The 27,416-nt window shown below is 40.8% G+C and overlaps 2 protein-coding genes across 2 annotated transcripts; one reads left to right on the top strand and one right to left on the bottom strand.

The window, feature by feature from the left end:
• Nucleotides 1-6,332: 6,332 nt before the first annotated feature.
• On the bottom strand, nt 6,333-13,057 carry LOC124299667 (uncharacterized). The gene is made up of 6 exons (XM_046752937.1): nt 12,963-13,057; nt 10,352-12,669; nt 9,413-10,009; nt 9,102-9,120; nt 7,731-7,955; nt 6,333-7,639 (listed from the first exon to the last, which is right to left on the bottom strand). Exons 1-6 carry the CDS (start codon nt 12,975-12,977, stop codon nt 7,223-7,225), a joined length of 3,591 nt encoding a protein of 1,196 aa, XP_046608893.1. The 5' UTR covers nt 12,978-13,057; the 3' UTR covers nt 6,333-7,222.
• A 1,040-nt stretch (nt 13,058-14,097) lies between these two features.
• Nucleotides 14,098-27,277, top strand: LOC124300039 (organic cation transporter 1-like). Its single transcript, XM_046753656.1, has 10 exons — nt 14,098-14,599; nt 16,250-17,479; nt 18,141-18,473; nt 25,012-25,270; nt 25,385-25,476; nt 25,594-25,797; nt 25,884-26,115; nt 26,237-26,368; nt 26,439-26,793; nt 26,864-27,277. The coding sequence occupies exons 2-10, from the start codon at nt 17,354-17,356 to the stop codon at nt 27,063-27,065; spliced, it is 1,935 nt and encodes a 644-aa protein (XP_046609612.1). The 5' UTR covers nt 14,098-14,599; nt 16,250-17,353; the 3' UTR covers nt 27,066-27,277.
• Nucleotides 27,278-27,416: the final 139 nt, after the last annotated feature.

Below are 27,416 nucleotides of genomic sequence, written 5' to 3'. Positions count from 1 at the left end.
TTCCGCTCCCTGTCCCGGTGCAGTTCATTGATCGTCGGTAATAAGCAAACCTTACTTTCGTCACGAGTACAATAATCGGAAGAGCTAATTACTATTCATTCGCCATGTACACTTGGAGACTATGAATCTGCGATAAATAATTTTTTACACTAAACAGTTATGTTGGCAACACATAGAAACCTACAGCGCTATAGTTGGCTAAGCGTACAGTGGGTCTACGAACAGTGTGGCAGACGCCATATTCGGGAGAAAAAGAACCGCGAAATTCAAAATTGAGAAATATCACTTTTGGTGGTTCCACATGATGCGGAATTCGTACCTTACATTACTAATAGCACATCGTTGGAGCGCAGAAAATACGGAGCGCTTGTCCTGGGAGTCGAGTTTCACCAGTTAGCGGACCTGGAGCGCAGGATCCAGGAGGTAGAGAATCCGGTACCCGAAATCTGTGGCCCGCGATTTTCATACGTCCGCTCTATTGCGCGGTTGTTACCAGACTGAGGAATTCGGCTAGCTGATTTTCGTCTTTGACGATTACTGTCGATCGATGACGTCAAGAGGAAAAATTTTTGGGTGACGTCACTCTCTGAACATCCGATCATCCAAACTTTGGTTTCGACGTTTAATACCATTTATGATGTATGATGACATGATATGAAGACAAGAAATACGCACATTATCTTTCCTGCCGATTCCAGACTCAATCGGCTAGGCCTTTCGATGGTCAGCCGTTGACTAAAGATGAATTCTTCAGTTAATGGGTCAGCTAATAACGCTGCTGTTCTGCGACAGTTGGATGATAACAATTATTGCTCGTACCTTTCAAATGTGTGTTAAAATGGATCATATATATTAATATCGTACATGGACCGCATATACATATAAGTATACTTTTTGGTCTCTGCATCATTATTACATCTGATCTGTTATTATTTATTATCTATGTATACATTCTATTCTCGGGCACCTATACTTTAATTAAATCACTGTTTTGCTACGAATTTTCGAAGAAACTTATTCTCATTATCAATTTCTTGTATCGCCGACAAGTCGGTAAGTACACACAGGCTAAGTACTGACTTGGGCTTGCCATTGCGAAGACTGCGGTACTCGGAAAAATCCCGGATCGTTTTCCTAAAAATGGCGAAGCCAATCAGTACGAGCTACCCGTTTGGGCCACACTGTTCCTAGACCCACTATACTCTGTGTCGCCATCATAACTGTTTAGTGTAAAAAGTTTACCGTCTCAGATTAATTGCCCCAAGTGTACGAAGTTCGTAGATGAGTGAAGTTGATTTATTGGAAGTGGTAAAAAAAATCGGTAAAAGCAATGGTTCTCAGAATTCCATCACAAGTCGCGGTAATTGGCACAGAGAACTTGACTACTGGGCGACGAGGAGAAGTGGAAAAAAATTAAACGCCGTCACGACGCGTTTTCGGGGTGAGTAACATTCGCTACCTGTCATGTAATGCACGAGGTGATCTATCCTCCAGCTTACTGCGCCCCGGCTTGAGCGAATTACTAATTAGTAATTCGTAATTAGGATTAGCAGGGTGTCCAGCGGCGAAATTCGCACGGAGAGAGGGACGATATTGGGCCGGGATAGCGGCGGACGATCCGTCATCGTTAGAGCGTCGAGAGTGGAGCTTTCGGGGCGAATCGTGTTGCAGGCGGGTCCTTGACCCGTAGCTTTTCTAACGGGCACTCGAACGACGAGACCTAAAACGGACAGAGCTCAGGATCAGCCGAAATGTTCACCTGATCGATAATCCGGTAATAAGCAGTTTGCTGCTCGTTTCGTTTGATTTCCCTATTGTATCGGTTTACCCTATACGACAAAAATCGCCATGATAACCACCCCCGAAAACGTTACTCCGTTATGCTTTATACGCCCAATGGGAATCCCCCAACTGCGATAAGCTTCTCGCTTTTTATAGGTATTTCTGTTCAGTGCTCACCCTATAGTACCCTATGTAATTTGAGTTTCGGTTCTAAGGGACTAAACTTTATTAATTATACCATAACTTCTCTCTCTCTTTGTTCAGCGACTCATTGGACGGAAAAAGACATTCGTTCCTGAAATGTCAGGTTATGTTTTCCGTAATCCGGCGAGGTGAACGACGATTTTCTCTGTTTCAAATCGTTCCGGAAACGGATATATCTGTACTTTTCTCGATGAATTGTTGTTTGGGGTACACTCACATGGAGTAAAGTCCTTTTCAGGAAAAGGCTCTGAGCTCTAGTCTTACGAAATCTCTTCCGAGTCCGGAGGAGACGGCTAAAAAAAAAAAGTGAAGAAGCAGGAAAAAGCTCGGTCGCAGCGACCCCTGAAAAGACCTTTAGATACCCCAACATCCAGTCTCGTAAGGGATGATTGACCCATTCTTCTCTCTGGACGTAAACCCACGCGATTTAACGGCAACAGTAAATCGTCCGCGGTATCGTAATTGCCAAAAGAAATTGTAACGAAAGCTGAGGATAAACAAGAACTAGTAGCATAAACAGAATCTGGTCAGGTACACTGTTACAAAAATTTATCTAAACATAATGTCCCAACAGGTCCACTTTATATTTCTATTATCTGCTACATTTCCGTTAGTAAATGTGACAAAAATTGATGTAATTTTAACATTTAAACTATCATATCCACATTTAATCTATAATTTGTGCTTTTCTTTCAGTGAATAATACATTTAAAAAATTGTTCAATCAATCCAAAAATATTAGTGGAACTGCTGGGACATTTTTTTCTCACCTTGTACGAAAAAAGCTTATTGCAAGATGTTAAGCACAAACATTCCTTAAACAATACGTGTGAATTTCATCAGCGAGCAGAATGAACCCAAAACATTGAAATCGGTTCAAAAACAACAGAATTTAATCATTTCGAACGTTGTAATTGCAAACCATTTTCTCAAATTGTTGATATCTTATAATTAATAATTATGTAGCTTGTGTTTTACGGATCAATTCAGATTCATGCTCTGTTACAAGATAGAAACCGCAAATAATTTTGCGAAGTGTTATGATGCTAAAGTGTCAGGCAGCGTGTACCAGAGTTCGGAAAATGACCTTTTCGCTACGTATTTATTATTTACAGGGGGTAAGTGTGTCGGTTTTTACAACCGGCAGGCGCCCTTAGGGTTTTCGGTAAGGAGGGAGAATTTGAGGAAAGGAAAGAATTTATGGAGTCTAACTGGATGATAAATTCTCCAGGGTAGCTCGCCCGTTTGTTAAGGCGTTAATGACATCCCGGCACGCCTCCGCACTTTTTGCGCTTATATACACAACTCTCTGTAAATTCGTTGAATATATATAGATATATACACCGTGTTAGGTGTCTCGGCTTTCCGAAATACGTAGGAGGAAATCGCTAATACGGTTTCCTGTTCCGCCATCTGAGGGTCGAGGAGTCAATCCATTTGAATTATTTGTCTTGCTTCTCATTTTTACCATTCGTGAAATAATTTATTTCCACTTGTTTATACAGTTGTCTGATGGCAAAATTTCCGACTCTATAAATCGATCCGATTATACGGCCAATTTTACGCTACACCGAATGTCTGCACCATGTCTATCATACAATTTGCAGACTCACGTATTCAGTTATCTGCGTGAATAGACGCAGAAGTTGGTTGCTATATTATAGATATACCTCCAGTAATGTAGTCCGACTGCGTATAGAATCTGATCGCTCGTCAAGTGCATCCTTCTGTAATTGAGATGTAATTTCAACTGACATTCAAGTATTATATTGGCTTCTCATATATTATGGGACGTACCAGTCTGATATACTTTCCTGTCTGGCCTGTAATTCGTTCATTGTCAATGATTTGAGATTGATGTCATGTTCGTTTTTAGTGAATTGGGAAAATACCCAGGCACAGAAAAGACTCCACGATATGCTAGGTTTTTATTTTGTAATATAAAGTTGTAGGGTAGGGTAAAAATTAGATTAAAAACTGATTTTAGTAATCTTGCAGTATAAATATATTTTCTATAACTAATAAGTTCTACCGCACCTGGTCCGTGCATCGACGAAGAGGAATAATGTATAAATAAAGCGAAGAACAAGAAACGATTATTCGAAGGAATCTGAAAATCTAAAGAAAGCAGAAGCGAAAAAAGATAGAGAAAAATCCTTCGGTTAAACGAAGAATAATGTTGCTCCGTAGGAATAAAAGAAAACATTCAGATTGATGAAAAGCATTAATTCAATCACCCGAATGCCAATCTCTCCACGATTCGATAAAAAAAATGTTATCATCGGTTTTCTTCGCAATATTCCCTCACGCCTCGATATTTTTCGTATAACAGTAAATTCTTACCGTTCAACAATGTGAAATGAGAAATAACGAACAGTATAATAATACAATTATTCGATATAAAAATAAATCAGATTACACAGTAAATAACAAGTGTAACGATAAATTAACTATAAAATATACCGGGTGTCAAATTTACACACGGATATATCACGGCCATACGGTTGCACGATTTTCCCTCCCCAATTTTCGACCACTCAGTCTATCAAGATATCTCGGTTTTCTTTTTGTCCGTTGAAAACGGAGATTTTATCCGGTAGCGTTCTGCACAGTCTGCGTGTTGCGGCTGAGCGTTATTTATTATTTACGATTGTAATACCTGGGGGTGCAGACGGTACATAGCGGGCATCTACATATGTACAATTCAACGAATAAGCGAATAAACGATGCGCCTAGAGCAGGGAGGAGCTTTTAGCCATATATGACGAACTTTTATCGCGCGAAGCTTGGTGTGTAGGTAACACGTACACCTATCTCTATATTTATACGTACCCGCAGGGCTTAATCGATGTGACATGGGCGCCGGCGTTCTGTCACTTATATTAATTGTTCATTTTCTCCTCGATACGACTCGACCTCCATAGTTTGCCTCTCCTTCTTCCCACGCAACGTACTTTACACACCCTGTATTTATAGCCCCAACCCTAAACCGTTATTAACACCCACCCTGATCATCACTAATATCGTTTATATCCCCAGCCCAGCGCCGTGAAGCTACGAAATAGATTTCAAAAGTACTAGAACGGATTCATTTCCTATTCTTCAGCTCTTTCAGCGCTGTTTCTCGAAATTTCCCAAAATTATATCGGCATCTGCTCTTCAAATTGTAAATCTATATTCTGTATCTTTTATTACATCTGTAATCTTTAGTTCTATGCAATCGGTTCAGATCATGAATTAGCTGGAATGAAAGCAGATAAAAAAAGCAAATCGGATTCAGTTTGCAATTCGCTTTAACTAGAAGCGCGAAAAATCATTTATATTAGATCTTTATACGTCGTGATTTCAATCTGTCTCAATATTTCTTTAATTTCCCACTGCAGGATTTGTGCTGTTCTGCGAGTTTTCATGGATTATAATGTTCAATGTTTACTATTGTCATTTTTATTTTATAAAAGAGATATTGACTTATGTAGGTATTCGTTGGTGTTCAATTCGAATGTAGCCGATAATTTGCGGAACTAGCCGCGACAAGACGCCGGTCCAAATTATTACCTCGATCAATTCCTCAAACGATAACTAAATTTCTTCTGTAGGAAACGAAGGGGAAACCAATTGCATGGGAAATAACGACGATTTTTTTTCGGGGGATAGTCAGACCACGTTATTGCTTTGAAAATACTCTAGCCTAACCTCAGATTCAATCTAAAATCCCGGTAAGTTAACCAATATTCTGATGTAACTAATATTTGGATTCATGTATGGCAAATCACTGATCAGATCTAGTCAACCACTTATCACGAATGCATCCTCAGGCGATGAGTTTCGAGATTTTTAACAGACGTTCGATTCTCAGACTCTTAATCTGTGCCTGTTAACCGTTGCACGGTGATATGCTTCAACAATAAATAAAAAAGAATAATTGATAATTCAACCCGTTCAAAATGTTAATTGTGAATTCTCTGCAGGAAGGACAGCAAGTTTATTGACGCGCAGCCGTAAGTGTAGAAAACTGTAAATCAGGTCTTACCATCCATCTATGAAACGTGCTACCTTATTGACACTCGCTTGAAATCGTCGTTGGCCGCAGAACTGACGATGGGACTGTCATTTTTCCCGTCAAACGATAGCGAAATCGTTGAGCAGACTTCCCTTTAGAGTTTTGATTACTTGGTAAAAATGATGTGGACGACGCTGACTTTGGTCAGCCAGTTACCGAAAATTTCAACAAAAAATTTTATAAATACGAAGGAAAGATAAGATCCTAGTTTAAAAATTAGCCTTACAACTTTTCGTCGACTGTTGAATTTTATATCGTATACAAGAATAATTATACCCATATCGCGGAGTATTAAAAATGAACTTAATACTTTTTATTAAAATAAATGATACGTTTTACAATTTTTCAGATACACGTAATTAAAGTGCGATGTGTAATTTTGTACATGATAATAGTAGTTATAACTATACTTATAGCGTTATCATAGGGAATAAAATAAATCTCTGTAGAAATACTATATTTGTGACTTGGACACCGATGAGACATTCGGAACGATTCCAGTCACAAGTGGAATAATAGTTTAAGTAGAAAATAAGGATCTTACTTTATAAAGAATTTACTACAAGTGAGATGTAGGGCAATAAAAAGACTGCAACAAAATTGTGCGCTCTGAAAAATTCGATTACCGAACTAAACGCATATGATTTTCAAACAAAATACTCTTGCTGCATACTTAACCATTTCAGCATTATGTTGCTATGTGTCTATTAAGTGAAATCGGTATGCGATAAAAAAGAACTTATTGCCAAAAGGAAATTGAAGTTGGCAAAGCACAAATCAGAAGGATAAAACCAAATCTTGGTTTCATAAAATCAAAATTGGATCTTTTATTCTGAGACTACAATCACATTTGAAATTTGATTCGCTGAATGATTTTGCTAAATTCACAACTAATATTTGTCTATAATTATTGTGACTGCGATGAAACATTAAAAACATATGTATTTTATTATGTGATTGGATCAAATCCCTCATAACTGTACTCAGTCTTTGATATCCAAAGAAACATAAATTATATGCACATTTTGTGACAGCGTGCGCAAATATAATTGATTTATTATACCTGTCAATTACAGTGATTACGTAAATTGACAAAATAATGTTACATTATTTACAACAGCAAAGTGCTTTCACAAACCTGTGAATGATTACACAACCCAAATCACAATCAATGAATTAGGAATTATGAAGTATCTGATTAAACGCATTGAATGACGTTTCAAGATCGAAAAGGAGTTGTCGAACTTGGGTCTCTGATAGCTCGTCTGAGGCGGACATGCTGTTCAGAGTCTGCAGCCATCCGGAAACTTTCTGTTTTCCATCAAAGTCACTCGGTAATAGGCTGAGTCTATTCATAGTATCCATGAGATCCCTCAAGTCTGGAGTTAACTCATCCATAGCTTTAATTTCAAGACGAAGCTTGTCCATTAGGGTTATAAATAGCGACACAATATCCGCAATGCATTTCGAAGTGTTGCCTTTATCATCTTTTATCGTTATCGGACGGTCTTCCTTGATCCTCTCCAATGCTGCTGGGCAGTCGAGGCGAAAAGCTTTTACAAACACATCAATGGTTTTGAATTCGTTTTGTACCTGGTAATAAAATTTCAAAGTAAATCAATTGCATTATTTAAGCAGGTGCTAGAAAAATTTCTCCCAGTGACAAGACAAGCATATTATGCACCTGTTTGAAAGCCGCCCTATATTGAACAAGCAGTTTACTACAGGCAGCTGTGTATTCCTTCGGTGTAACGCAGTCTCTGATATAAGCCTTTTCCAAATGTTGCAGAGTATTCACCAGTGCAAATAAATCCGCTTGATTGTCGTGCTTTTCGCGCTCCCTAGCATTTTTGTACAATTTCACCTCCTCGTAGAGCTCTGGGCGATCTTGAGCAGCGGACATGGTTATCTGAAAAGAAAATATGTCAATAATTGAAAACAAAGTAAGTTACTCCACTACTTGTACCAAAGAAGCTAAGTAATGCGGATGTGTAAATTCTTTGTTGTACTTGACTTCAAATTTAAAGGACAATTAAGAAATCCCATTGACTGCAGACTGGAATTAAGATTGACATCATCCCTAATTAAGTTGAATAATGTAACAAATGTTGATTGAGACAGCGCAAGACGGCCCTCAAGTTTTGTTTTATCCGTTACAAGCTGTGGTATTTATGACTTACACCGATTAAGAAAAATCGAAAAATTGATGTGTCGTCTACAAGAAAAAAAGTACAATGCTTCTACAAAAAGAGAGAATTCTTTATACCTTCGTTTATTGGTGTACTCAGGTTAGGTTATATCAGACTAAGGTTAAGGTTAGGTTGTGCTTGGTACGATAATTTTGTCGTGAATCATCCCCAGCGTACTGGGAGAAAGTAGAATGCCAAACCAGTTAAGAAAATAACTGGTATTATGCGGTAATTTTCGAGCAATCGTGCAAACAAGATAAGTGCTTATCAATTTAATGGTAGAAGTGACATTGGTCGTACAATGTTATATACCTAGAAAATTACAACGTAGCCTTGTTGCTATCTATATTCATTCATATTATACAGCTCTACGTGAAGTATGATATTCAATATGTCGTGTACTTGCCTTGCAACAATTATTATTGTACGTTGGCAGCCGATAAATCAAGGAAAGATAACGACAAAGACTGAATGTTCAAAAGGGCAAAACAAACGTCACTTCAACAGAACCACGGACGCACTGGGCAAACCCAACTCAACCCTGACTCGTCTGTAATCGCTGACATCTGCGCATGTGCGGTATATGGATGTATTATTGGTTGCTCCGTGAAGGCGCAATGAATTCGCGTATATCCGGTTGCCGGATACAGGCGCGAAACTCTAATAGGCACACTAGGGCGGTTCGGAAAAGGACTTCTTTTTTCAGTTCAGCCTTTTCGCTTGAGCTATTTTTGAGAGACAAAGTGCAAGAATCTTGGAAAAGAACGAAATATAAAAAAAGGGCCCTTTTCTAAACCGCCCTAAGGCACACACATAAAATGAAAAACAGATATAAACAAAAATATAATTTATTTTTATAATCTCACGTACTGCATCGACTGAATGCTGTAACAAAATTGGCTCATGTCATACGATTACTCATATTATACGCGTTTGGCCAAAACACTTGTTCACTTATATTGACACAACTGATAAATCATTGAGATACGATACACATATAATTGATAGATCCGATAGGATCGAGGTACTTTTGTATGATAATTTAAAAGATGAATATTTAATTCTTAGAATATTTGGAAGAATAAAAACTTCCGAGAAAATTTCTATAGCTAAATAAACTATGTAAAAATAATAACGAAAAACAATCTGAAAATCACTGGACATACGTTTTTAAAACTATCCTTTGAAAATTTCACCCATCACGTCTATTCTCTGACTCGTGAATTTCACTAAACAAGAATCATCGATCTTCCCACTTTGTAAACAGGAACAATCATACTCGTGAATTACTTTAGTACATGTAAGTTCACGGCAGCATAACTCTGTATGCGAGTCTAGTTTAGACTTGACTTCAACAGGATTAGTCACAATCCTAAAATACAAAGCGTGTAATATTATATTCCCTTTCCGTGAGTTCCGGTTAAAAATTTCCCAGGGTAAGTGAACATTGAAAACAGACCCGGGCAGGAGTTTAACTGATCCCACAAAATCTGAATTTGTCATGACGACCAGATTTCTTGTTGTATTGTCCTTGTTTTCAGCACTCTCAATGGGTTTGTCGAAGCAACCATTCAACAAATTGTAAGAATCGTCAAGTACTGTACTATTATAAAAGTTTTTCCCGCACTCCACCCACGTTTCGATAACTTTCAGTGTTGTACAAGGCGCTGATGACTTCTGAAATGTTGAATCTTGAGACATTTGATGTCGCCATAGCCGAACGCAGGACACCTGCCCACTAATTAACTTCCGCAGTCTTGCGCTTAAACTTCCTCTGAAAGAAAGAGTAAATACAAAACCAAACTTATAATATTTATGCGAATATTGTATTCATGACTGTCTTCATAGCCATTTAAGGCTGAGAAGTACTTCTATAAACTCAAGCTATCATAAATCACCTTGATCAATTGCAAGAAAATATTGACAAAGAAATATCCTTGAAATAGTGAAGTCTTGAATTAAAGAGGTGGCACAGATGTTCTAATAGCTTTGTATTTGGCTCAGAATTAGTTGCGTTTGAAATGCTTCTGACTATTTTTAAATAAACACAACTGTGAATTCAGATTGATAATGCTATTAGAGTTTTTGAATTTGAGAAACTTAAACGTTGACTTACTTCTTTGGTCGGAACTTCTTTTTCTTTGCAGAATCCAGTAGCTCTGGAGCTGGGGCAGAAGACCCTTGAGATTGTGGGGGTGTAATCTCAGTGCTTATATCGATGACAGACGAACGTTCTTTTGGTGATGATGATTCAGAAATTTTCGAACATGTAGATACAGTTTTCATTAACAATGCAGCCGTCAGGGTACTACATTTTGCTTGTTGTAGATAATCCTGAGTTATGGGTTCTTCAATGATATCGCTGACAGTTTTGTCACTCTCAGATTCTTGTGCTGAACCTATTCTGACCTGTTCAACATCAGGACTGACTTCACCATTCTCACTACAGGTGTCGTAGTCGATACGCTCTGTATCTGTAACAAACTTTTCCTTCTTTGGACTGAGTTCTGAATCAAGAATCAAGAATTTATTTTCATGTGTGGATTGGTCGTTGTTTGAATGTCGCGTGATCATTTTTCCCCACATTGGGCGTGGAGGGGATGGCTCTGTATCTTGAATAACGCTGCCAGATAATTGTTCTTTAACTGTATTCAATTGAGTATGTTCTTCTTCTATTTTTATCACTGGTGCAGCAACTGAAGATAGGGAAAGTTCATCTTTTCCTTCCAGTGGATAAGGTAAGATATAATTAGATGATTCTGGTTCACTAAAAATGTCCTCCTCATCACTAGATTGCATTTTAAGTGGATCAATTTGGTTGTCATTTTGACAAGAAAATAAATTTCTCTCCTCGTCAAATGTCGATACCCCCCGGTGTTGGGTATGAATAGAAACTGTTGATATTGGCTTCGGACTTGTCGTACTCAGCTCGTCACCAAAGAGATCCTGGCTTGATATGGCACTAACGCACTTGATCAGCGCTCGATTAACTTCAGAGATAGGAACTACTCTTGAATTCAAAAGATTCTCAATGCCAAGATGAGTTGTGGCGCCTTCAACAGCTGATGCAAAGGCTGGAGCTGAAAGTTCTTCATTGTTCATTTCGTCTATAGAAGGTAAGCAAATAAACTCTACCTCTTGCGGTACCGATTCCACATCCTTGCCGTTAGAAGTTGACAGCAGATTTCGTTCTTTCTGAAAGACAGTTATAGGGGTTTCAGCAATTTTCTCCTCCCTGAAGATATCCTGACTCAATATGTTATTGTAGTCTATACTTAATGTGTTGTCTAATTTAGAAGAAGAAACAGCTAACTCTTTTAGTCTCTCATGCTGCTTGAAGTCTTTCTGGTGTGATGGAACAAAAGATAAAAGGTTTTCATTCCGTTTTGTTGAGGTGAGAGATAGGGAAATAACTTCGATGCTACTATCATGTCTTGATTCTAAATTGCAGTCTACACGAGGAGGAAAAAAATGTTCTTTTGCTTGGTTTACAATTGAATGTTCTATATGTTTTCTAGTTCGATCCCGCTTAGCGCAGAAGTCATGGCTCAATTCTAAACTATTTGTTGTGGAAGACGCTTCTAACGCTTGAGTAGTAGAGACCAGTGTCAAATCTGTTGTAACTGCACAGACTTTTTCTTTCTGAGGTAAGTACAAATTTCTAGATGAATTATCGTTTGGTTTCTGAAGCGTTTCTAATATAACTCGGCGCTTTTTCCTTTTCAAAGACGAGTTTCTTCGTAATATGGGAGACTTTTTAGGAGCAAACGAAGAGTTTGGAGACGAGCGGTCGATTTCATCGAACTTCCGTTTGTTCAGTTTACCAAATCTGCGTCTTCTGCTAGCCCTGCTATACTTAGACTTGCTGATAATTGGAGATTTTAGCAAATTTGGGCTAGAATCATTGACTGTTTCGGATCTGGTGCTAGCTTTGCTATCTCTGGCAAACTTGGACTTAGCAAAAATTGGAGACTTTGTCAAATCTGGCATAGAATCATCATTGACTGTTTCGGATCTATTACCGGCTACCGAGGTATGCCGAATAATCTTTTTGTGACATTTAAACACAGGGGATTTTTCGAGATCTGGAGGCTCGCTGGGCGTTGACAATGCACTGTCGTTTTTCCATTGAGTTTCATCGACTAATACAGGAGGTGACGGTGTACAGCTAGGATCACTCTCTGGTATCGACGGTGTATAGTTCCCCCTTGCTATCCATTGAGAGACTAATTCTGTCTTCTCTATCTGCTCGATATTTGCCAAGGCAACATCCATGGCCACGACACCTTTGTAAGAGGACATCGCATTGTCAAACTTCAGCTGTCTTTTTCCTCTGACCGGCCTTGCGACTGAGTCGTCGAATTTTCTTAACAACGAAACATCATTTTCCACCGTTCTTGAGGACGGAAACTCCTTTGCGCATCTAGACCATGTCTGTAAATATAAAAAATGAGAAAAAAGAACTGACGCAAAAAGTTTCCGACGATTTAATGCCCGGTGTACGCGTCATACGAAAAAAATGTTCCCATATTTTCATTCATGGTATAAAGAAAAAAGAAACAAAACAATGTGCACGTTCAAATTGAGCCATATTGAAACAAACGTCACCGTTGTGATTGAACCTTTGCTTTTGAACTTTTCATTTTGTTAACAATGATCGAAATATAGCGAACCAAGTGATCTTCCGATCGCTTGACGTTGTTCAATATCTTTATTGTCTTACTCACATCGTCGATGTTCATTTTTCCAGTTGAATTGAAACATGGGAACGTCAACAGTTGACTACGAAGTAAACAGCACGTGGACCTGCCAGCCTTTTTCCCGCGGCCATCTTGCTGTTTGTGGTGCCGCGGCTGCGTTGCCATGGTAACGATACGTCGTTTGAACGGTTCGAACACCAGCGGGCGAACGACACCGTCGCCGATCTGTTACATCCTCGACTTTATTAATCGGGAGGAAGAAGAGATTTCCAAGGTGGGTGGCGCACGGGTTCAAGAATAGAACCCGATAGTCATGGAAAGGAAAAGAAGAGGAAGAAGAAGACATCCGAAGTTTATAGAAAATGGACCAGCGATTTTCATCTCTGTCACCAAAATCCAGAAGCTTCGCAAGCGTGCTTTTAAACGTTTCGCATTTCAAGAGAAATCGTACACGCGCAGGCTGCATAAATTCGACTCTGAAAATCGAGATTTGTCGACCTGACATGCTTCTCTGAACACATACGTGGACACGGTCTTTTGGTTTGACTGGGCGAACTTGTGGTCTGGAAAACTTTAAATTGCTGAACATCAGAGCACTGACCACCCTTGCTTGTAGCGCTCGTTAGACTCGATAATATAGAGCATAATACCTCAGGTGTAATTAATCAAATTGTGATATTCAGGGTTGGAAATGGTGCAGTACAAGAATACCTGGTCGAATTACTCACGTCCTTGAGTCCGGAGCACGTGTCTTTAACGCCAACGGTTTTCCGACAAGCCTGTCCTGCCCGTGGCATGTATACGGAGATGATGCGCCATAGATGGATGGAGTTTCGGGTGGATTGCGGATAGAAAATAAATCGGCAAACTTGAAGCATGCCGACCGGCAATTACCGAGCAAGTGTCGAGGAACCCCTTTTATATTAATAGTCACTCTATAGCATGACGGGGGAGTGACGAGGAGCGAGGGATCGTGGGGGCAGGCGGGGGTCCTCAAAATGATAGATAGATGAACACATAAACGCGTATACAGAGAAGAGATGAGATGGTGACGGTGGTGGAGGTGGAGCTGGATGCTGCGGTGGAGGAGGTGGAAGGACGGGATACTGGATCGACGAGGCCCCCAGCTCTGCAGTAGTTTCAGATTCAGTTCGCGATGGAGACTACAGACCACATTATCTAGAGGTGATCTCTACCCGTAAACCGCGACGCATTAAACAGATCCGTGGTTAACCGATAGCCCCGCGTCCACGGTGCGCGAGAAATTTTTCAAAAATATAAAGTGCGCGGCAAATTCATCCCTGCAACATACAACCGCTGCACACTGAGCGTTCGCTCCTCTCCGCGTTGTGCGGACAACAGTGTGAAAGACCGCGGCACGCTCTCCGGTACTTCCTGTGTAGCCGCAGAAGTCTGCAGTACCGATTCCTTCCCGCGCATCTCGTATATTTGAATGTTATACCTTGCCCTTTCATTACTCTAAAATCGGATGAGATGAGCTCGGTCGACGGTAGGCGACGCGGTATTGCAGTCCGGATGCTGGTCAATTCGATCGTTTCATTTACTCATTGATCGGACGTGATTGGCTGATTTGCCCGGAGGCTTCGCAAGATATTACAACCAAATTCAATCAGCTGTAAAACTCACTCCTACTTGCCCTATAGGTATATCTATAACTATCGATCGCCATTAACACAGATGCACACTTCACCCCCTGATATACGAAAATATACTCACATCGTCCAACTTACTTCGTGGAAAAATCTCAGATCATCAAGCTCGATCATGCGTCACAGCAAATCGATGCGCAAAGACTGAATATTATAAAAAAACCAGTTTCTCGACAAAAATGGAACTCCAGTTCTGAGATATATACAGCGTAAAATTGAAAAAGAACAGTCGAGCCCCTGGCCGATTCCTTCTCACTAAAATTGAACTGAAGTTATGCTTAGATTTCACGGTGTAGTTAAGAATTTTTTACACTGTATTTTTACTGTAATTGCATTAAAACCATATCAAAGTTCCATCGAAAAATCAAAATCACTGAAATAAAATTTTTCTATGTATAATGAAAAGTATATGTTCATTTTTAATTACTCTTTATTGATAATTTGAAGCAATATGAAAAAAAAAAAAACGATAAGACTTCAACTTAGGCTCCCAGCTTGCCAGTCGCCGACCTTACCCACTGCACCACGCTCCCTTACTCGCCAGGTAACAAATGTCAGAGGTGTATTTAGTGCGAAAGAGGGTCTACCGAATTTTTTTTTTTCAAAACTAAAGCTTTTCAAATAAGAGTGGATTTTCCGGTTGTAAATTAAATAAAGCCGCGGTGAAAAAATTTCACAACTACAGCGAAGAATTAATTGAATTTTGAGTGGATTACCTGGAATGTCACTCCAATATCACTGACTTTAAAATCCGCTGAAAACACACTCTAATGACACCGAATGCGCCAAGGGCACTCGTCCATAGATTAACTAGGATTCCGTATCAATTTACGACGCAAGTATAAGATTTGAATGATGTTTATAAAGAAAATATAAGGTTCATGATAATTTCCTGAAGGTGAACAGAAGGAAAAAGACAAAATCATAATTTCAGCTATTTTTGTACAAATCTAAGAGAGGACATTTGCTTTCTCTGTATGTGATAAGTAATTTGGTACATATTTAAACAAGCGAACATTGAGTTTCAACTTTGACTGAAGGAAACATCAGCATCAACTGTAAACATATCTTACCACAATCTGTTTGATTGGGTCTTGCTATTATTTGAGCCTGCAAGCAGGTATTTTTACCGTTTTATTGTAGGAAGCAAAACCGTCTGATCCATTTTACAGATAAACATATTTATCTTGGAGATAAAATTAAGTCCGTGTATCAAATTTCACACACGAAGCACCTACAGAGAGAAAGAGAGTGCAAGAGAGAGAGAGTTACGAAATAGCTGCATAAAAACTGCTGTACTTCGAAATAAATCAGCAGATACCTTTGGCGTTTCGCGGTGATCGTTTCATCATTCGATAATCATGCGCACATAATCCCGCCAAGGGCTTCGATGAGCTTTTGTGCGAAAATGTGCACGCGTGGTAACTGACTGCGTGCAGTGCAGATAGAGACAGACGATCCCACTTAACGCTAGACTATACCTGCCAATCATAACGCGTTAAGGAGTACCTATCATAATGTGCCGTATTACGCACCGGAGTGTTTCATTGTATAACATCTAATTTAAAAGTCAACTCGCAACTATTCACACTACCCAGCAATTCGTTTATTTATTTATTTTTATTTATTTATTTTTTTTTCAAGAGAGGAGCTTCAATCCGAAATTCGTCAGAGGTTACAACAGGGGCACGGAGATGGTGCGAGAAATTGGAAGAGATTCGTCAACCCTTCCTGGGAACGGTGACGCTTCGCAGCGCCGACTGGCTCGCTTCGGTTCTTACGTAATGAAATGACGTAAATGTGCAAATACCGACTCTTTGTGGAGGATAAATTGTGCAGTGTTCGACTTATGCATATCGGTTAAACCTAAAACAAAATAAAACGGAAAAACGAATCCGCTCACAGTCGACAACGTCGGAAATCGCATCAAGCCACGTCGCGCATCGACGGTTCTCCGTTATTGCCAGTAGAAGGACGAGGGTGAGAGGAAAGGGGATACGGACTGTGGTTTAATTTGACGTGAGAAGTGAAAAAAAATAGAGATAAAAAATTCATAGTAGTTTATAGACTGGCTTTACGAAAGTTTCGTAAGTTTAAAACACTTTGCGGATGGAAAGCAAAGCTTAAAGCGAGCTGACGAATTACCAGAGCCAAACTAACACCGAAAATAAAACTATAGATGATACATGATACGGTGCAGAAAGTGCGCGTGTTGGGTGTAAAGTGCAGTCGTAATTTCGTGTCAAAAAGGTAAATTCTCTACTAAAACGAACCACTTGCAACAATATATGAACGTATAGAACAAATATAGCATAGTGTATTCAGTGGATCTAATTACTTTGAGTGAATAGTAGTTAATAAACAATAGAAATTATTCAAATATCGCGCAGCGTAATGTAATGTGATACTGAACGAAATTCTAATTTCTGAATATATAATATTTAAAATTAATCGAAATTGATAAAAATTTTTAGGTATACTTCATATACCTTTATGCATTTATCATTGAAGTTAAACGAGTACGAGTAGAAGAAAAAACAGAGTATATAATAATTGCAAATTTATATCTGATCGGTTGATCAGTTAGTTAATTGACCAAATACAGTTAATAACAAAAGTGGTTGAAAAACTAAAATCGTATATACGCAGAGGGAAGAAGAGACGGACATGCGCGGCGGTCATGCGGGCTGAACCTAAGAAACAGCGTTCCCCTCTGCAGCACCCAAAAGTGATTCAAATCCTCGAAAGATGAGTACCATCGACTTCGATGACGTGCTCGTGCACGTGGGTGAGAAAGGACGGTACCAAAACATCATGTACTATCTTCTCTGCATACCAGCCACTCTGCCAGCCGCCTTCCTTGCCTTTTCGCAAGTAAGTAACGCGAAAGCTCTTTTCCGATATAGTAGCCGTAAAGCACGCCATTATGGTCTCGATTTCCTGAAATTACATGCTTTTGTCGCATACTTGTCGAGATTTCCAAATACCTAGAATCCATCAATTACTGATATGTGATATACTTGACGCTGTATTGTGACCGTGCTTTTGAGACGTAAGATTGGTTGAATTCTTTGTTTTTTTTTTTTTTTGTTGTTACAGAAAATTTCACCTTGTTATATTTATCGACAGTTTTTTTATTTTCGCTACAGCTACTGCTAAATTTTTCTTCACTTTCTACCGCATCAGTCTTATAATGTAAAAATGGAGCACTGAGTTCCGTAAATTGCTGAGAAAAGTGTAACAGGCAGGAAAAAGTGTTAAAAGATATTTGAACATAATCATTGACAAATACAATCGAATAAACAGGCTTAAGAAGTTCTTGAAAAGAATCTAACGCAAGCTATCGTACAGAAATCTGTCAGAAGTGCGACGTTTAACGAAATGCACGATACTCACGAAGCTTCGTGGTTGTCTTCGACAACGATTCATTGTTACGTTTCACCTCGTTCGTTTAATTAAGTAAAATTCAACAGTTTGCGGGAAAAACGACGGACAGAAGCTGATATGTGTTCCTTACGCTTCCTCGATTGTCCAGGTGTTCGTGAGCGCGTCGCCGGAGCATTGGTGCCGCATCCCGGAGCTGGAAAACTCGAATTTGACGCTGGACCAAAGGAAGGCATTGTCGTTACCCTACACCCCGAAGTCGGACGGCCGGCGCTCGTACTCTCGGTGTTACATGTACGACGTAAATTACACCGCCATTATCGAAGCCTGGTTGCACCAGGAGGCGGCCGCCAACTCATCGAGGACCTCGAGCAACGGCGCGCCCGGGCTTCCACCGGTGGGTAGCACCGATTGGCCCATCAGTAAGTGCCAACACGGGTGGATATACGACAGGAAGGACTACGACAGTACCCTAGTCACAGAGGTAAACTATCTATTGTCACTCCCTTACTTTATCACTCGAGAGTTCATGTCTTGCACGCTCAGAAAGATGGGATAGATGCACCAGTTTTGGTCACGTTGGAGATAGTTGTGGCCAAAAATTCTGACGCTGTCTACACAAATGATACGCAGACGCTTTGATCTGTGTAAACAATCATTTTTAAGCAATAAAGTGTACTTACCGAGTGTTGAAGACTTGTGGCCAAAACTTGTTCAAAGTCGGATTTTAACCATGAATCGAGTCGTTCAATAGATTAAACGTCAAAAAATGGTCCATCTATTCGACTATTGCTTGGAAAACAATCTTCCTCGCTATTTTGCCAACTAGTATAAACCATGAGCCATTAGGGTCTGAACCGTCCTTGTCATTATCATGCAGTTCCAGTCTTAACCAGCGCTGAGCATCATCATAGTCCAACTCCCAGCTAGGTTGGGGCAGGTTATATCAGGTTAGTTTTTGAGAAGGCGGTATTGATTTTGGGTTACAAATTTCGGAGGTATCGTCAGGCGAATCAGCGTTTCATCATTGTCACTGGAATACTCGGATTCGACCCTTCAGACTTACAATCTCCATTGCGACACTTTAGAGTCCCGATTTACCAGATCATTACTCGAGCATCTGATTTCACTGTGAAGTTGAGGAGATATCAATCTTCTTATCGATTTTCATGACATTGGTAAAGATAACGATAACTTTGAAATTCATAAGTGACTACGTAGTCGTTCCCCCTTCTTCGCTAAAGAGGCGCAACCGTTACGCGTGGAAAGGATGAACGAAGTGGGGTGGGTTTCGGTCGAAGGTCACGGTGACGAAGGTTGAGGTTGAGGTGGTTTCTCACAGAGTCTTGCAGCCGGTACCAGTGCTGGAGGGTACATGTATTGTGACACACAACGCGGTATGAAGGGGCGGCAGCAGCGGTTCCTGGTCGTTGCCCGGCATGAGCGTGCAAACGCATGCCAGCGTTGTCAGCATAGTTCGAATCGTGTGTACCGAACGTGAATTCCACGTGTGTAGATACAAGCTGAGTATTGCGAACGTGGATCAGCATAGTACGCGTGCATTTGTACTCGGCAGGCATGTATGGATATAACGTACGCTGCAAATATGACAAGACCGAATTTGCATAATTAGGCCAGCTCATTTCTACATAAATTTCTGTGGACTCCGTGCAGCGACGCACGCGAGAAGCGTCGCTCTTTCTCGTCCTAATCACACGCTTCGAAGAACATGACTCCGAAGCTCCCACCGAGCTTTCACACCTTTTATAAAATGCGGGTATCGCAGCGGTTAGTGTAGTAGTTGTTTGTTAATTAAAAAATTGTATCCTCACATGCACTATGATACTCGAAAGTAGGGAACTCATTGCCAGAGTGTCCATTGAAATCTGTTAGACTAGTCAGCATTTCTCATCCCCATTGGTCTGTACCTGTCTCTGTTTGGCCACCGGCAAGTATGGCTGTAATAAAACTACTAGATTGCTATTTCACCGCAGAAATTGAAACTTCTCCGTGATAGTTACTTAAAAAGTAATTCCAGATTTGTTATTCGAAGAATGTAAAAAATGCGAACCCTTAGAGTGTTTAAGACTGAAAAAAAGGATCGATCGTGGTGTTAGTGAGATATTTGTTGAATCTTTTACGTTTTTTTTTTTTAATCAATCGCTCGGTGAATGTATAAACTGTTTATAATAATATGATATCATAGTCCACGGAAGCGAGTTAACACCTAAATGCGATCGGTGAATCGTTTTCACAATGAACATTTTATCTTTCCGATATTTTATCCTGCCAATATCTTTGCCAAATCAGAAACCATTACGCCTGTGTCTTCAAAAAACAACATAGAGTTAAATAGATTGGTGAAAATTCTCTTTCAAGTCTTTACTTCTTGCTGTTTCAATGTTTTTCACTTTCCTTCGTGATCCATCATGGTTATAGGTACATGCATGAGCGAAAATCGGGTTTGGCAAAAGGTGAAAGAGCGACTGATAGATTGCAGCTCTGGTGGCGTCAGCAATTGCCGTCCAATTTACCCCCGCTTCCTGTCACGTGACGCCAAACACGCATCCAAGCCTTCAACTAGCAAGCGGTGGTCGCTGAGCGGTTCCACTGGCTACGCGATTACTATTCTCACTCGCCGGATTTATTACCAGTGGCAAAGCCACCCGCGAGAGGATCCCAATCCCTCTCCACCCTCCCTCCTTTCCTTTCCCACACCCCTAATCTCCCTTCCACCCTTCGTCCACGGGGTGTTTCTCGATACTAAAAATTGAAAACAAAAAAAGTTTCTCGGCATCCTGTGCAGTCGAATATTCAAAAAAGTATCACTTTTCTTGTCATACGATGACAAGAAAACGTTTCTAATCATCCAAAGTCCGAAATTGATGTTTCGTGCATGCATTCTGGGTCTGACGAATTTAATTAATAAACTCGAAGTTTATTTTCTCATAATAGAACATTTATACCGTTCAATTGGTAGATAATTCATTTTTGTTTTTTATTAGTCTCTCCAAGATGGGAATATTTTTGATTTATTTTTGAGCAACCCGCGACGCTCGTAAAGCAGCTACGATTGACCAGAACACTTTTGACGTCAATACATTTACCCAGCGCCATCTTTCGTATCGTGCTTTAGTCGATTCTACATAAATTCTAGACAAGAACAATACATTTGGAGTGTAAAATTAATTAAAAATTTCTATTCCTGTCCACCGTTGATTACGAATAATTATCCTAAACTCAAACCACACTTGTCCTAATCCATATTTCCGCTAGATGGCGCCTTCCAGTATGTTGGATCTCGCTAAGAGTAGATGGCGCTGTGATCACGTGTGTTTGTAAGACGTATATATGCACGTATGTATGCACGTGTATCACACACTTCCGCGATTACTCACACAGAGACACGATGTGCGAGGTGCAACGTGGACATAAGGAAGAGTTGTCGGGTTAGTCGCATAAGATGCGCCAGGGAGTTTGCCGCAAGGACGGAACCGCGGAGTATGGTGTCGGGGTCTAACCGGAAACGGACGTTTCCTAAATTGTGATTGACCGATCGAGGCCAAACGGATATGGCTTCTCGACGCGTATAAACTGTTTACCGCGAATACTTGCGGTGTGGGAGAGCTCGAGGATATATTCATGCCCGTGTAACCACGCGTACCTACGCCACACTCATACACGATAACTTAGCTCTGCCCCGATACCACATCGCACGCCTAATGCCAATGCTAATGCATAGAGGTGTGTATTTCATCGTGCACATGTTCGGTTTGCGCACATGAACACAACTTACGTCGGGCCATAGGCAAATACACCCATGATGACCACGACCTCCAGTAACGCGTATCGCATCATGGAAGTGTAGACGAAAAAGAACAGTTCGTTAGTCGGAAGTTCCTTTCGATCGTTCTTCCATTTTTTAAACATTTGCTTTGCCAAGTGGAAGGTCACTAGTCGCTCTTCTCCTTTTTCTCATTCGTGGATGCCAAGTCCCGGGCAAGAGATTTTCCCCGGACACTGCTCGAAAGACTAGACAAGAAACTCGACGACATTTCTGATGAAGAATTTCAAAAAATTGAATTTAATGTTCCAAACTTTGTAAAGTGGGAACATGAACGTCATTGATTAAAACCCACAATAGTACAGAGCTATCCAAGTGAAACAGTTCATTGAGTCAGAAGCGATTCGATGAATCCAAAGATTTCTGTGACATCGTTGAAGATTAAGAAATTTGGGAAAGGAAACAATGCGCAAAACAGACACTGATCTCACACATCTTCTGTTATGTGCTCTAAGCTGGGGAGAAAATTAGACGATCAGCCACGTGCTGAACCGTCAGAGGCAGAAGACAACGACCGATGAGTTGGACATTCAAAGCAATTCTAAGAGCCCCCCCACAAGGCGTAAAACTGGGACTAATAAATTTCAACGCCGGAAGTATGACAACGTAACGTAGCCCACGTTCTTTGATTCAAGGCGTTTTAAGACGTTGTTTTCGTCCCTGGACCAGTACATTTTACAAATCCTTGACGATCATCTACTCTGCGACGTCGATACTCTGCGGGTGTAGGGCACATGCATATTTTTCATCTAAGGCTGGCATAAAATTAATGCAAATAGAACACTGAGAAGTTAGCATTGTTGAAAAAGCAATGTTCCAGTTCACCTCAAATTACACAGACTTTTGACACCAATTTATGGTTAAATTTGAGCACATGGATGTTTGATATCAAATGAAATAAGCTCTGCCAAAACCGCTTCCGAAACCCGTGAGACTTAAGCGACTCTGTAACAAATCGTTGTCCATCATGTCGAAACGCCAGAGGTATAGCAATTTCGTTTACCACGTTTGTATTGGTAAAAGGTCTATTCCGAAATCTGCATTACGTTCACTGGCAGCCATATTGAAATCATTCATAGGAGTACAAGACAATTTATCATTCCAAGAAAAGCTAATATTGGTAAAAAAAAAAAAGTATAAGAGCCATAAAGTCAAAGTCGAAACGAAAGATAGAAACTAGGCAATGAAAATGACGAAAGACAAAAAGTGGAAACATAGGAAAACGGAAATTCGATGGTAAACCCAGGGCGGATTCAAATCGCGAGACACAAACGACGGATGAACGCATGTGGACCGTCGGACGGATGAATGGATGGATGGATGGATGGACGGACGGACGGACGGACGGATGGACGTACGAGTAGCGCGCAGCTTAATAGACCAAGCAGCCACGGGGGAGCACGCTCCTCCTGTCAGCCGAGGGTGATGGACACCTCTCCCTGTGGGAGCCACCCACACAAGCTAACGTCAACGACGACGACGACGACGACGACGGCGGCAGCTCGGCTGCGACGACGCTGATGACGACAATGATACTTCCAGGTACGTGACGCGCGTGCAACTTACTGCCTCACGGACTTTATCGACTTCTGGACCTGACGACAAAGTCGACGATCAGGATTTTCACTCATCCTCCTTCTGCTAAAGTGTTGAGAACCTCGGTTGACAATAAGACAGAAAAAGAGAAAATTTGGTGGTTTTGTCACAGCACTCGTAATTTGGTGAATGTCTTGTGCTCATATTCTCGAAAGAAATTATAAAAGTTGGGGTAATATTCGACTCACCTAGTATGAGGCGCATGGAATAATCTTAAGGATTTTGATTGATGGTATAAAGTAATTGACCGATATAACTTGTCTGGTTACCAATGAATAATGATTGTAACTGTTGACAAAAGGCTCCAAGTAATTCGGATAATAGCCTCCGCGCAATTCGATGAGTTTATTAAAAACTGAATACAGAATTGGCCACCGTTACAAATCGTTGCAAAAAATCGTTTTAAAGTCGTCAATAATTTCTCACCGCCTCTATAAATAGCCTCACAACTATCATAAATCATCTTCATTTTCGTTTAATCCAATGGTTCTCAGGCAAAAAATCGACAAATCCCGGTTGAGGTGTGTTTTATGATCAGAACAAAAAACAAAACCGATACATATGTTTGAAAATTTGGAGATTAATCCGTTCATAGATATTATCGTTTGTTGTCGCAGCCCGATGCTGTGTGTGCCTACCATAAGTATACCTTACTATATCCGTAATGATTCACGTATGACGTAGGGTAATAGGTGTACGTGTACATTGTACATACACGTGTCTATAATGTGGAGGTTAAAACACGCTGAGAACGCTTTACATACGTTCAACTTTGCTCCGCCCGAGCAGAGATCACAACCAACTGGTGTGTGGGAGGCTGGAACCACGCGTTCACGCACGCCTGACCCTCAATCTCTCCTCCGACGATATCCTCCGGACATACACCGCAATCATCGTCAGTTCCTGCCAAACTTTAGATCTACCAGCTACCTATACCTTAATGATATACACGGTGACCGTGTACATGCAACACAACAATTAGAAGCTCTAGCAGTGTGTTGTTTGCTCACACTGATCGTGAGAGAAGAAAATGACGACGCATGGGTGTGTAGGCACTCCATCCTGATTTATGGTGCGACTTAACCAAAATATAGTACTTTTCACCCCTTTTAGGTAAAAATCATTGTCAGGCTAACGTTTCTAATTACTTATGTTGACCCCAGATAATAGAATATGAAGATAATTTCCATCACATTTTTCTATCAATCCGTTCTTTTTACACTGCGCAATACCGAATACACAGAATTTCTGGCTAATAGGGTTCAGGATAAAATGACAGAAGGTTACTGTGGTCTTGCGAAAGTTGAGTCAGCTACTTGGTAGTCGTCGGTGAATTTCAGCTGCTTAAAGGTCTGAACAGGAAGTGTGGTGAAAAATAAATTAAAGCAGCGTAGGTGTACTGAGAAACGTGATGCATTTCTCTATAGCAACAATTAGGAGCTACTTACCTCCGGTGGCAATTGTTGTGTCACGTCGCGGTTTCTCTGCGAGATGAGTAAGAATGAATCCTGTATAGGGTGCAGATTCCGTGTTTGATTTGGTTGAAATTTTTTTATCGAATATACCGTATATGTTCACATAGCTAGACCTGGTATGCGACAACGGCTGGTGGCCCTCAACGTCCACAACGTTTTTCTACGTTGGAAGCCTATTTGGGAATGTCGTTTTTGGATGGATCGCGGACAAGTGGGGTCGACGAACAGCCTTCTTTGCCATACTTTTTCTCGAGGTGATAATATCCATCGCAACGAGCTTCAGCCCTAACTACGTCATTTACACAGCCTTGAGGACCGTCAATGGCCTCTTTTTTCCAGCTATTTACCAAATACCATTTATTCTAGGTACGTTATTCTGTTGATTATTTTAATTCTGCGATCTTTTTATCGATTTCATGAGTTTTTTTTCTCAAGATAGAAAATGTGCAATTCTTAAAAAAAGATAAATTTCGATTTCAGCCCTTGAATTAATGGGACCAAGATACAGAACCTTTGCTGGGATGGTAATCTGCATGTTCTTCGCAACGGCGATGTCTTTGCTGGCCTTGCTTGTGAGTATGAATACCTTTCTTATCGATTGGTCAATAGTTAATACTCTGAAAAAGGAATACTGGAATTAGATATGAGGGTCAATTGATTGAATTAGTAAACTTCCGAGTATTCTCTAGGGTTACCTCCTGAGGCATTGGTACGCCTTGTCTCTGGCCACTTCGGTTCCCTTCGTCCTCCTCTTCAGCTACTACTGGATAATCCCAGAGTCCCCGCGCTGGCTGCTGAGCAAAAATCGTATCGATGAAGCAGAGGTAATAGTTCAACGGATGGCCAAGGTCAACGGAAAGACAGTCCCGTCAAATTTCCTGAGAAAGATGGAGGTGAGAGTCGACGAAAACCTTACCGTGCTCGGAATATGAAGACAATTCGTGCTGATCTTAATCTCCTAAATTTCAATGTGTTCCAGATGGATATATTAAAAAAGCAGGGTATATCCTGCAACGGAAGGAACTTCGGCGGTGCGGAAAACAGACCACCGCCACCTTCCGCGACTCCGATGGATTTGATCAGAAATCCAAACATAAGAAAAAAGTTCTTCATCCTCGCTTTCGACTGGGTGGCGAACGCCGTCGTCTACAACGGCCTCTCGTACAACACTACCAACCTAGGGGTATCTGACTATTTGGCCTTTTTTATCGGTAGGTCAGGTTTATTTTAAATAGACTTGGGTTTACCAAGCAAATATCCTATACGAGTAGTTGCATTTGAATGAACTTGTTTGGGTGTACTTGAATAAATATTGTGAATTAATTTCCTCAGGAGGCATTGTCGAGATACCATCATACGTCATTACCTGGTACGCAATGGACAGGTTAGGCAGACGCTGGGTTCTCTGCTTGACGATGCTACTCGGAGGCGTCGCATGTGTGTCCTGCATGTTCGTCCCGGAAGGTAAGGAACTTTAAAATTTCTCGACGAACAGGGTGACTGGAAATGTCAAACTTTACCAAATTATTCTCAGACGCAGTCTGGGTGACCGTGTCTTTGGCGATGGTCGGAAAATTTGGAATAGCCGCGTCCTTCGCAGTCTTCTACGTATTCGTGGGGGAGCTTTTACCAACGGTACTGAGATCACAGGCAATGGGAATCGCATCGTTCATCGCCGGGATCGGCCTGCTAACTTTTCCTTACATAGTACACTTGGCGGTCTACTCAAGAGTGCTACCGCTGATAGTGATGGGCTCTTTGAGTGTCGCCGGAGCTCTGACCTCAGTTTTCCTCCCAGAGACCCTCAACATTCATTTACCGCAAACGATCGAAGAGGGCGAGCTATTTGGCGCAGATTTCAAACTCTGGTCTTGCCCGACGAGTGCATCGTAAGCTCGAAATCCGTTTCTATTGGTCCTGCTCTTTTCTATGAGTTACATAGTGACTTTCAAATTTTAGAAAAAAAACCGAAATCGACAAAACAACGGAAGTGCCAGTGAGGTACTTGGTGAACGGCCGACCGGGCAGTCAGACGACAGGCGACGTTCAGGATATTCCCGATGCTGCCAGGATCACTCTACCACTTCCCGAGGGCAATCTGGAGAATGCGGAATCTCGAGAATCTGGAACAGACTTAACCTGGGGCGACGAAAAGGTCTGAGCACTAGGTTCTCGCGCAGAATTCCTGTGCTAAGGACCCAGCAGCTTGCACTTCGAGATTCAACTCACCGGAATGAAGAAAGTGGTCAAAAAAATGACCCGGTTTCCCGACAGATAACTTGTAACGACTTTGTATTATATCGCTGTAGGCACACATTGTATTTATTTTTCCATTTAATATATCGTCTTTCGTTTCTAAGAAACACTTCTGTCATGTCGATAAGTAAGTATGTGAATTACGTATAATCTGCGCACAATCCAAAGCCTTTCCCAGTTCCAATCTCCTGACATTTGAATTCACTCGGAAAATTGGAGTTGGAATACTGGTTCGATGGTCCAAAGAAAAAAAAAA

This window comes from Neodiprion virginianus, chromosome 3 (genome assembly GCF_021901495.1).
Source record: "Neodiprion virginianus isolate iyNeoVirg1 chromosome 3, iyNeoVirg1.1, whole genome shotgun sequence".
NCBI classification, from domain to species: domain Eukaryota; kingdom Metazoa; phylum Arthropoda; class Insecta; order Hymenoptera; family Diprionidae; genus Neodiprion; species Neodiprion virginianus.
This window is presented reverse-complemented; position numbering and strand designations above follow the sequence as displayed.

Coding starts and splice junctions, on each gene's coding strand:
- LOC124299667 (XM_046752937.1), bottom strand. Junction 10,010..10,351: donor AAGAAGTTCCGACCAAAGAA/GTAAGTCAACGT, acceptor TCTTTCTTTCAG/AGGAAGTTTAAGCGCAAGAC. Junction 7,640..7,730: donor ATAGGGCGGCTTTCAAACAG/GTGCATAATATG, acceptor TTTTATTACCAG/GTACAAAACGAATTCAAAAC.
- LOC124300039 (XM_046753656.1), top strand. CDS start 17,354: ATGAGTACCATCGACTTCGATGACGTGCTCGTGCACGTGGGTGAGAAA. Junction 17,480..18,140: donor CCTTCCTTGCCTTTTCGCAA/GTAAGTAACGCG, acceptor TCGATTGTCCAG/GTGTTCGTGAGCGCGTCGCC. Junction 26,369..26,438: donor CTGCATGTTCGTCCCGGAAG/GTAAGGAACTTT, acceptor AATTATTCTCAG/ACGCAGTCTGGGTGACCGTG.